Source organism: Mytilus edulis, chromosome 2, assembly GCF_963676685.1.
Source record: "Mytilus edulis chromosome 2, xbMytEdul2.2, whole genome shotgun sequence".
Classification (NCBI taxonomy): domain Eukaryota; kingdom Metazoa; phylum Mollusca; class Bivalvia; order Mytilida; family Mytilidae; genus Mytilus; species Mytilus edulis.
In genome coordinates, this window is record NC_092345.1 from 50,874,212 (window position 1) to 50,885,997 (window position 11,786).

At 32.0% G+C, this 11,786-nt stretch overlaps 2 protein-coding genes across 3 annotated transcripts in view; one reads left to right on the top strand and one right to left on the bottom strand.

Annotated features, from left to right (window-relative positions):
* The window catches only part of LOC139510203 (nucleoporin NUP188-like), an 83,347-nt gene extending 79,003 nt beyond the window's left edge, over positions 1-4,344 (top strand). The window contains exons 48-50 of one of the 2 annotated variants that reach the window (XM_071296662.1): positions 1,534-1,598; positions 2,296-2,425; positions 3,883-4,344. In XM_071296662.1, the coding sequence (XP_071152763.1) occupies positions 1,534-1,598; positions 2,296-2,425; positions 3,883-4,083 (396 nt within the window). In that variant the 3' untranslated portion in view covers positions 4,084-4,344. The remainder of the gene's footprint in view (positions 1-1,533; positions 1,599-2,295; positions 2,426-3,882) is intronic. The other variant, XM_071296663.1, reaches the window with a different exon arrangement.
* Positions 4,345-8,105: 3,761 nt separating this feature from the next.
* LOC139510216 (uncharacterized) lies at positions 8,106-11,537 on the bottom strand. Its single transcript, XM_071296689.1, has 3 exons — positions 11,195-11,537; positions 10,085-10,276; positions 8,106-9,121 (listed from the first exon to the last, which is right to left on the bottom strand). Exons 1-3 carry the CDS (start codon positions 11,305-11,307, stop codon positions 8,311-8,313), a joined length of 1,116 nt encoding a protein of 371 aa, XP_071152790.1. The 5' UTR covers positions 11,308-11,537; the 3' UTR covers positions 8,106-8,310.
* Between the last annotated feature and the right edge of the window lie 249 nt (positions 11,538-11,786).

Consider the following 11,786-nt stretch of genomic DNA (forward strand, 5'->3'; position numbering starts at 1 on the left):
TCACCTTGGTCTATGTTCATATTAAACAAAGGACACAGATGGATTCATGACTAAATTGTTATTTGGTGATGTGGATGTGTTTGTAGATCTTACTTTACTGAACATTCTTGCTACTTACAATTTTCCCTATCTATAATGAACTTGGGCCTTTAGATACAGTGGAAAATATTTTGTAAAATTTACAAATATTTACCAAATTAATGAAAAATGTTAAAATTTATTATAAAGGGCAATAACTCCTTAAGGGGTCAACTGACCATTTGGTCATGTTGACTTATTTGTAGATCTTACTTTGCTGACAATTATTGCTGTTTACAGTTTATCTCTATCTATAATAATATTCAAGATAATGACCAAAAACGGCAAAATTTCCTTAAAATTACCAATTCAGGGACAGCAACCTAACAACATGTTGTCCGATTCATCTGAAAATTTCAGGGCAGATAGATTTTGACCTGATCAACAATTTAACACTGTCAGATTTGCTCTAAATGCTTAAGGTTTCAGAATTATAAGCCAAAATCTACATTTTACCCTTATGTTCTATTTTTAGCCATGGCGGCCATCTTGGTTGGTTGGTTGGGTCAACTGAAACATTTTTTAAACTAAATATCCCAATGATAATTGTGGCCAAGTTTGGTTAAATTTGACCAAGTAGTTTCAGAGGACGACGGATGACAACTGACGACAGACAGACACCAAGTGATGAGAAAAGCTCAAATGGCCCTTTGGGCCACGTGAGCTAAAAATTACAAAAAGATGTGGTATGACTGAAAATAAGACAACTATTAACCTGAGAACAATGGACTGATTTAAGCAAATATAAGTCACCTTACAGCCTTCAATAATGATCAAAAGTCATACCCTGTAGTAGGCTATAAAAGGCCATAGTATGCTAAAATATGTAACAATTCAAACAAGGAAACCAATGGCCTGATTTATGTATCGAACAATAAACAAAAAACGCATATGATAGACAGCAACAAACAATGATCACTAAAAAACAGGCTCCTGATTAGGACAGGCACATACATGATTTGACAGTCTTTAAAGTAAACGTTTGCAAGTTATCAACTCTTCCTTTGAATTTTAACTTAACTTTTTCGTTTACAGTGATCAATTATCTGTAATTAAATGTAGTATTTTAAAGAATGCTTTTATTACTTCTATTAAAAAAAGGACAAAAAGTTATCTCAATTTTTGTTGTTGTTGTCTATAGCTTAGAATGGGATGGACTTTTTTAAAGGTGCCTTTGTTCTATTAAAAGGCAGAAATGAGTTACAAATATTATAAAATTCTTGACAAAATGATTAAAACAGGGTTGAAAGATAATAGAGGGACATTCAAACTCATAGATCAAAAACAAAGTGACAACACCATGGCTAAAATAGAAAAAACAAACAGGCAAATAATAGTAAAGAAGACACAACATAGAAAACTAAAGACTAAGCAACTCGAAACCCAAAAGCTAGGGAAGATAACATTTGATATGTATATTGACTAATTATTGTTTATTGACTATTTTTCATTTAGCAGGAAGTGAGGTCACCTCATAAGAATTCCAACTCAGAGGAAGGCAGTCCCGAGATAATCCCAAAGTAAGGATTCAGTTTGAAATTAGATTCTTAAAATACATTGCGAAGTCAAAAAATTATTTCAATACTAAATGTCACAAGTTACAGTCTGCTATTGATTACTTGTGTGCTTGAGCAATTGCAGTTATTATTTTTAATGATATTTAGTTTTTGAACAATCTTTATGTTTAAAAAAAGGAATAAATACATGAAGAGATTTTGAAAAAAGTTAACGAAAGTATCAGGAATATAAGATTGCCTTAGGTTTGAGCTTTCCTGAAACCTTTCCATTGTTAATAATCAAAAATACTCCAGTTGCCATTTATGCCATAAACTGGTCCTCCAATGTATTTATTCAGATTCAGTATTAAAAGTTAAAAGTTGCTATTAGTAACAGTTACTCAACAAAATCTTCAATATGATACTCCAGCTCTGGACTTTAGAGACAAAAAATACAAACAGTATGAGGTATTCAAATTGATTGTTTTATCTTTATCTAAGAAATACTGTCTTCCTAATTCTGAACAAGATTTTAAGTCAATGAGATGTTTGAGAAATAGCTAATTGCTAGTAGGACCAATCATAATTATGATTTTAAATAATGGCACAACTTATGGTCAATTGAGTTATTATTTTAAAAGGGTATCAAGAAAATTTGTTGGAGAATTGAAAAAAGGATGGAAGAAATTGTCTTATTAAATAAATATTGAACTTATTTCAGAAATTTGATACATTATGTAATGGAGAATGCATTGTACATAGTCATGTCACAAGCCACCAGATATCTTAGAGATCCTCACCTACCCTCCAGTGAAAAGCAACTGTTAAAAAGGGAGCTTGGAACAGAAATGGTAAGAATTGTGAACTATCCTTTAAGATTCCCGCTAAATCATTGTACAATTACGTTCACTTGGATTTCCAGGCAGTACATCGTCTGAGCATGCTCAAAAGCGTATATATGACACAACAGATATTTAAGGGTCTCCAAATTTGTTTCTCTAAAATTGGTGTTTTCTGTGAAAATAGATTGTTTCAGAGACAAATTTAGGAAGTACAAAACACTACAGTTAAATGTCATATCACAAATATTTCTGACTGTATGGTTTCAGAGGAGTTGCGGCTAAATGAAATCAGTAACTTACTTTTGTAGTATTTTACCAAATATCAACTCAGTTTGTTAAAATAGCAATAATTATGGCAAAACTAGGTCAACAATTATGAAACTTTTGTCTGATTTGTAAATACTCAATGTACAAACATATGTCATGTCTTAACTCAATATATGAAAGGATGACTGAAAACATGATGGGAAAATTGTAGCCTACGGTTGAATAGATTCTATTGTTAATTGAAGCATGCACACAAAGTATCTAAAGTTTTATTTTTATAATTTCCAAAGATCAGCTTGGGCTCATGCATTTTCTACATTTAAAAATGCCAGTACCAAGTCAGGAGTATGGCAGTTGTTGTCCATTCATGTTTTTGATGTGTTTTGTCATTTGATTTTGCCATGTGATTAGGGACTTTCCGATTTGATTTTCCTCTGAGTTCAGTATTTTTGCGATTTTACTTTTTTCTACTTTGGTATCCTACTACAGTGTTTCATTTCATAATGCTAGAACTTGTAACAACTGCTGATTCTCATACTTTTCAAACTGTGAATTTTATTTTGAATTTGTTATGAGGGTCCCAACATCTATGGCAGTTACCCTATCATTCTGTATCCATCAGTGCATCTGTGTGTTAGTGTGTCTATTCCATGAATATCCCTTGGAGTTCATTAATGATACTTGTTATGTACTTCCAAACTGTATTGAAAGATTTAAAAATCTCTAGCTAAAAGATGAAGGTCAAAATCTTAGTTGAATATTTCCATCCTAATTCCATAGATATATATCATTTGATTGTCTTTTCTAATTTATTTATGATAACTGATATGAATATTCACTTAATAAGAAATTGTAAGACAAAAAATTCAAGGTCATAAACTAGTTTGAGGTAAAGGAATAGTGAATTGGCTATTTGCTCATTATTGAAGGCTGAACAGTGCCCTTTATTTGTTAATTTCTATGTCATTATGGTCTCTTGTGCAGAGTTGTATCATTGACAATCATACCACATATTTTTATTTCTTCGTATCACAGAATTTGGTAAGAATTGCTCACAACTTTGGCTCGTTTGAATTGTAACCAAAAAATTGGGAAAAACTATTCAATTGTTTTGTATTTTACAGATTTCATGACTTTGATACTTACCCTATTATTATAAAAGAACAATGTGTTTTCTTAAATACTTTCTTTTATTACAGAATTACTTTTTGATGGAACTTCAGAGATACTTAAGAAGGGGCACACCAAGTTCCCCTAGTGCTGCCAAAAGTCCAAGACCTGCTCTTTCTACCACAACACCTATGTTAGGACGATCATTATCTCAATCAAGCTTTGCATCTACACCAGAGACAGAATTTTTCAAATTTGTACAGGAATTTGTAATACAAGTTCTGAAATGATTATTATGAACAGTTCATTTGACAATAAAACATTTTTTAATTAAGTGTTCTTCTGCAAAATATAACTGAAATTTATTGCAAAGAATTCAAAAGTATCATGTCATTTTGTTTATGTTTTTTTTAGCTGTAAGCAAGGGTATGGTGTCTGTTATTTGATAGGAAAAAAAATTGATGTCAGAGTTTGTGACATTCTACAATGCTCATTGAGAAGGAATAAAGACATTGCTCATACATATTTAGTAAATTTTAACATACAATGTTTATTTGCATTAGCAGTGATTGTCTTATGCCAAGCCATTGGCATCACCTCATAATTTCGATGCAATAAAGGCATTTAGGTATATCTTTTGATGTATGTCAGTGTTGATTTCAGATCTTTGGTTGTACCTTTTAAATCCATTTACAAATTGTTTAGAATGGTAAATTGTGTCATTGGGTTTTCATCACATTGACACTATAAAAAAGAAGATGTGGTATGATTGCCAAAGGGACAACTCTCCACAAGAGACCAAATGACACAGAAATTAACAACTACAGGACACCGTACTGCCACCCATATATCCATGGGGAATAATTGGTAGGTAATTTTGCTAGTCATTAACAAATAAATTATACATTTACTTTGCCAAAAATTCTTCAATTTTCTGCAAAAATAATTTTTTCAACTTTTTTTCAAATTTTGCAGTTATTCATATACTGAAGATATGCATATGGATAGGATTTAAGTTGTCAATGGACTCCTTATAGGAGTTATTGTCCTTATATGGGTCATTTTCAAAAAATGTCATATTTGAAATTGAGAAAAATTTATTAAAAGTTTCTTATTCAAACAACCCTCTACATAAGCAAATCAAAACAAACAGTACTTTAAGAACAACATATTAAAAGATGCAATCTTAATGGTGTTATACAAGAATATCTTGAAACATTTTTTGATCGGTGGTACAATATTTTGTCTATCCTGTTACCATTTTCAAAAGAAACTTTGGGTTATTAAGAAAAGGTTTAGATAAAATGTTAAGCTTGTTTTACATAGCCAATTAGATGGTTTTCAAGAGAATAAACTTCTATATATATTCATTCTGTAAAATAATAGATTATTTGCCAATTTTCCAGGTTGTACTGAAAAATGCCTCTAGAAATTGGTTTTCAAAGGTTGTAAAAATTACCACCAGTAATGCAAGTCTCAGATAGCAATTTATATTGTTAGGCATTTTTTCACCCTTTCAAATAAGTTAGTTTACTTTTCTCTTTATTTCATTGGTAACAGGAAGGTACTTTTCTGATATATCACTATATAAAAGTCTATCCTGTTACCGATATCAGTATTGCTCCTGCAAATGCTTCGTTGGGAAGTTTAAGACGTTATAACCTTAAGATGAGTTCAAACAACGAAATATTTCATTCATTTTGCACCTATATGTTAAGATAAAAAAATTAAACGACGTTTTTGTCTACAATTGTCTATCCTGTTACTGTAACCATAGCAACCCTAGTAACAGGATAGACAAATTTCTTCGTTTTTGATTGCTGTTGTGAAATAACTACTCCCTTTGGTGAAGTGATTATGGTTTTCTATTGCGAATTTGGTTTCCAACACGTTATTACACTTTTTATAAGCATACTGTTGGTGTAATTAATGAAAATTGTTGGAAACAGCATAGACATGAAAAAAAGTACACTCTATTTTTTTCACTAATTGTCTTCAAATTTCTTTTCTCTACACTGTCGTTGAAGAAACGAGACGTTTTAAATGTAAAGATTACTTTGCACTTTTGAAATCAACACTGACTGATTCAATATTCATAGGGAGAATAATTTAACGGCTGATTTAAGTAGCGGTAACAGGATGGACATGAACCTCTCGTACGCTGATTGAATTTAGTTTGTAGATATGTTGCATACAATGAGAAAGAAGCTACGATTTTTCGTTAGAGTAATAATTAACGTTCTTAAAAAGTCCCTTTTGCAGATATCAAGGCGATCAGAAAATCGGGAAAAAATCATTTGAAATGTGTTTTTCTGACACTGTACGAACACAAATACCCCCAAAATCGGACTTAAATGCAGTTTAATCTTATCAAAATAGATGTAAGGTGTGTTTATTATTAATGTTCTGAATCACAAATCCGACAAGCTTTAATTTAAACCTTTACAACTGAAATTTCCATTAGAAATAAAAAATTTAGCATGGGTGTACTGAAAATTCAACATTTTTCGAAAATGACCCATATAACAATTTTGTCTCCTCTCCAACAAAAAAGAAGCAATACACGAAATATAGGGATTACTATCCAGTGGTGGTATAAACTATATGTATAAGCCTTTACATTTCAGAAGATAGAAAACCTGGATCAATCAAATGTTGTCTGTGCATTAATCATGAACCGTTCAATCAAAGCTTTTAAAATTTTAATATGTTGTCACTGACAACTAAATGAAGGTCAAGTTCAATAATGGCGATTTTGACTTTTACCGTTCAGGAGTTATGGTTCTTGAAAGATTGAAAAATGGAGTTTCCAGTCGTGTCCGTGCATTTACGCATGAACTGTTCTACCAAAGCTTCCCAAATTTTAATATGTTGTTACCGATGACAAAATGGAGGTCAAGTTCAATAATGACGATTTTGACTTTTACGGTTCAGGAGTTCTGGTTCTTGAAAGTTTGAAAAATGGAGTTTCCAGTCGTGTACGTGCATTTACGCATGAACTGTCCTACCAAAGCTTCCGAAATTTTAAGATATTGTTACTGATGACAAAATGGAGGTCAAGTTCAATAATGACGATTTTGACTTTTACCGTTCAGGAGTTATGGTTCTTGAAAGATTGAAAAATGGTGTTTCCAGTCGTGTCCGTGCATTTTCTCATAAACCATTCAACCAAAGCTTTTGAAATTTTAATATGTTATTACTGATGACAAAATAAAGGTCAAGTTCAATAATGACTTTTACCGTTCAGGAGTTATGGTTCTTGAAAGATCGTAAAATGGTGTTTCCATTCACGTTGTTGCATTTACTAATGAACCATTCAATCTAAGCTTTTCAAATTTTAATATGTTGACACTAACTACAAAACGGAGGTCAAATTTGATATTGACGATTTTCACTTTCAGCATTCATCAGTTATGGTTCTTGTGATATTGCCAGGACACAAATAAATGTTAATAAATCCATTTTGCTGTCGTTGTGACAGCCTCTTGTTAACTATTATGTCTGTTTGTTTTGTTCAAACATCTTTGTCAATATAATGGAATTTGATGTGAATGTCATACAAGTGAGAAGTTTAAATAGCTATAAAACCAGGTTCAATCCACTATTTTCTACAGAAGAAATGCCAGTTCCAAGTCAGGAACATGACAGTTGCTATCCATTCATTTGATGTGTTTGAGCTTTTGATTTTGCCATTTGATTAGGTACTTTCTGTTTTGAATATTCCACAGAGTTCAGTATTTTAGTGATTTTACTTTCTTCTTTCAGACATGTAAACGAAATCTTTTACCAATGGTACTCAGATGATTTTTTAAGCTGAACTACAGTGTTCCAAGGAAGAAATGCCCAACCACAACAGACATAATTAGAACCATATGAGAATAAAATACATACAATCTCTTATAAACCATGTTGCATATTCAAATTACATATAATGCAGAAATGCAGCTTATAAGTTCCTCAATTATTTTGAGTTTTGCTTTTATACAAAAGCATAGAAGTGAAAAGTATTTAATAGAATCATTTGTTAATCTATATAACATGTACAAAAAGTTTTCCTAAAATATAATCTTGAACATAAAATCAAAATAATGAATAACAGACAGCTAAATATTTTAGTGTTGGTCCTTGTGTGATATTGATGATGGATGTCATTGTGGACCACAGTTTAACGAAGAACACTACGGGGAAACCCCATAGAAAACTTTTTTGTCGACCACTGATCTGTGTCCACACTTGTATAAGTTGTCAAATATCCACACTGATCTGTGTCCACACTTGTATTAAGGCAGCAATACAAGTAAATGACAAGGTCGAAAATAAAACTCTTTTTTATTTCAGTTTGACCAAAACAAATAATTGTAACAAATCTGTTTCAAAAATAAACATGTTTATTTTGTATGTTATAATGAATGTTATGAAGCTACGTTTGTCCGAAAACTATTGAAAATGGAATTATTCTAGAAGTTCGTTCAGAAAGAGCAATTAAACGTAAATGAGCCTACAGGAGAACAGAATCATCATTTGAAAATAAGATCTTTGAACCTCAATTTGGCAGATCCATTTATACCTTTACCAAAGAGGCCAACCCTAGGATAAGGAAAGTTCCCTAAATCCATATCAGCATATCTACCACAGGGCCCAGTGAAGTTAACAAGGTCAGTCCCCGTTTCGGTATCAGTCACTCGAATGATGCAATCTTGTTTGGAAGACCACCGAGTAAAGAAACGCAACGACAACCATTCTTTTTCATAAGGTAATGAAGACTGCCATAGTTTTGTCCACTTAAAGGAACCTGTTGGTGAATCACACTCCTCTGAAGTTTTATCAGGTGTGTAATAACAGGACACATAAGGAGGACGGTCACGAAAAGCAAACATTCTTGGATCGTACCTGAGAACAATGAATACCTCATCACCTTGTCGCTTAAAAACTAATGGAGGCCTCCCACCTTTAAGGTAGAGTAAATCGCTTCTTTCGAGGAACTTTCCCTCAACACAAGGACCATATAAACTACAGTAGTCTTTAAATTTTTCGCTGTCCAGCTTCTTCGTCAAATTGGTCTTGGTGTTATAGATCAAACGATGATCGGGCGTTCCATCAAACTTGATTACATTGAAACCACGTGTTACTCCCAATCCTGTTACCGGTACCTCGAAAAGGTCTTTCATATTCACAGTAACATGCAGTTCATCTTCAAAATAATCTATATTCGTTTGCTCTACATATTTTGAACATTCAGGAACATTACAAAATACGTTTCCATTTGTCCAGTATCCTGCCTCTCTACATGGTGTAATCTCAACCGTGGCAACTTCGTCTGGAGTGTTACTATAACGGAAAATGAAAGTGTTTAGTGTAAACAGGTGATCATACTTCGGTGACCATAGGTCGATTGTTAAAACATTCTTATTCCGTTCACTTTTGATGTGTATTGTAAATTCAGAAATTATCGCGATTATTCCATCAATGAGAAAAATGATACAGCGTCAGGTTCGCGATTAAAAAAAACTCTCATTAATAATTTTTTTTTGCAATCAACAATATATTAATAAGATATAATAGTATATAATAGTCAAGGATTCGCAATAATAGGGCAAGCATTAATTTTCTGAATTTACCAAAATATGTTAGAACCATATCAAAGAGAGTAAAAAAATAAATGATCAATTTCACAAATGATTTGGCACAATTTTTTGGAATTTTGGGTCCTCAATGCTCTTCAACTTTGTACTTGTTTGGCTTTTTAACTATTTTGATCTGACCGGAGTCACTGATGAGTCTTGTGTAGACGAAACGCGCGTCTGGCGTATCAAACTATAAGCCTGGTACCTTTGATGACTATATAATATAGTATTGTCTTGATATACAGATCCTTAACTTTACTAATACTGCCAATACTTGTGTGCGACTTTTACGCTACATTTCTGTTCTAAGACTTACTTCAAATTTAAAAAAAAACACAAAAACATGCTTATTTTATAGTGATTAATCTAACTTTATACATTATAAAGCTCCACGTATATATATAAGAATTTTAACGTTTTAGTACGAAAAAAAAGAGAAAATCATTTGATTTAGCAGATTCAAGTATCTGTAGTTATTTCAACTCGAAATATTACATAACTAATTCCATCTTAGTTTTCCGTCACCATGATTTTGGTTGGTCAGAGAAAATAACATTTGAATCCGTGGGTATTCTCAAAACCTTACTAATACTATTAAGGAATGTCTCAAACTGTGACGAATGGCCAGGGAATTGGTATTAAGAATATCATGTAGTCAGCAACTTACCTGTCAAAAGAGGCATCAAAAGCAACAAGTTTATTGCTTTGGTCGAAACAAAAGCGAGGAGTATTGTCTTTAAAATCCAATTGATCAGTAAAACTGGTATATAGGAGCTTTCCGTCATTAATGCGCTTATTGTTCTGTGTTATTGTAATACATCTTGGGTTACCAGTAATCGGTAGTGGCACAGCTGACTGTCTGCAATTAAAATAGCAAGTATATCATCTGATTTTTTTGTACATTTCTTTCGAGTTTAGAAAAGAAGTAAATATTTTTAGAAATATCTGATGAAGCTTAGTCCAGAAAAAAAGCTTCAGACGCATGTACACTTCAATGAAATTTGAACTTTTGCTCATTGTTGAATAACTATCTTGGTCTTTCCGATGAAACACATCAATAAAGGGAATGTTTAGAGATTTGGCCTTTCAAATACTTATCGAACTACGTTTATAAGAATAAGAAGATGTGGTATGATTCATAATGAGACTACAATACACCAATGAAACTACTATACACCAATAAAAGTTCAAATGAAGTGGATGCTTGTTCTTCCTGCTTTTCAATGTAATATCAATGAGTCAAAAGTAGTCGAAATATTATTATATTTGTACAAAATAACTCGCAGATATTTTTGTATAATACAATATAAAGAAACTTTAATTTGGCAAACCTTTTCAGAATTTTGGGTCCTCAATGCTCTCAATCTTCGTACTTTATTTCGGTTTTGTAACTTCTTTTTATTTTTGGTTCGAGCGTTAATACTGATGAGTTTGGTTTTTTTTTTTGTAGACGAAATGCGCCGCGGTCTGGCGCTTTATTATTAGCCCAGGTACATTTTATGAGGTTTTTTTTTTTATAGAATCCTCAAACTATTTCTCATTGTGCTTTGGGAGTAAAATTTAAGTAAATTAGGTAAAAAAACAAAACCTAAATGTTTATATTCATCATTCTGAGATTTGTCTCTGACAATTTGTATAACATAATCATACGAAGATATTTTTAGAAAAAAAGAATGTATAGAGATACCCTAAAAGGTGTTTTGACATGGGTTCTCAAACTTTTACAAAGGGAGTTAAAATAAATTTAAAAAGTTAGAAACAAATGAAATGTACTTACTGTTTATATTTATCGCAATTGTCAACAGCAAGATACTCGTCAATTGATATCGCTCCAGAAATTCCAAGAACACTCAACACATAAACAGGACTGTAGACCGAAAACAAAATCATAATTGTTGTCAGTTGTAAAACCAGCTATGATCGTGGTGGGCCCGTACGTGTTGGTTTTATACTATTTCAAAATTAGCAAAATGTCAGGGTCATGTCTTAATATTCAGTTATCCAAAAAATTAAATCAATCTAATAAATTATCTATCATTTTTCAACAAAAATTAAGTGAAATTTAAAATCCCTTACATCTGACAGTGTGCCTAATTCGTATCATTAAAGTTTATTAGATTACTTATTTATAATTTTCTTTTTCTGAACACTACATTGAACTCTGCATGGAATCACATATTGTTGCTTGAAAAAAGAACGTTGAACTTCATATCAACATGGTTCAAAGAGAAATTAAGATTTCATGTCATTTCAAGGTTAAAAATACACGACCGAATTTATGATAACTGCACTTTGTTAAGATATATTGTAAACACTGGAGTACTGAACATCGGTTTACTTATCAGTCAAAAGCGCAAAACGGTCCCCAA

Bases quoted from the DNA above. Each gene is read 5' to 3' on its own strand.
- LOC139510216 (XM_071296689.1), bottom strand. From the start codon at position 11,307: ATGATTTTGTTTTCGGTCTACAGTCCTGTTTATGTGTTGAGTGTTCTT. The intron at 10,277-11,194 runs GTAAGTACATTT...TTTTAATTGCAG, and splicing joins AATTGCGATAAATATAAACA to ACAGTCAGCTGTGCCACTAC. The intron at 9,122-10,084 runs GTAAGTTGCTGA...TTTCCGTTATAG, and splicing joins TTTGATGCCTCTTTTGACAG to TAACACTCCAGACGAAGTTG.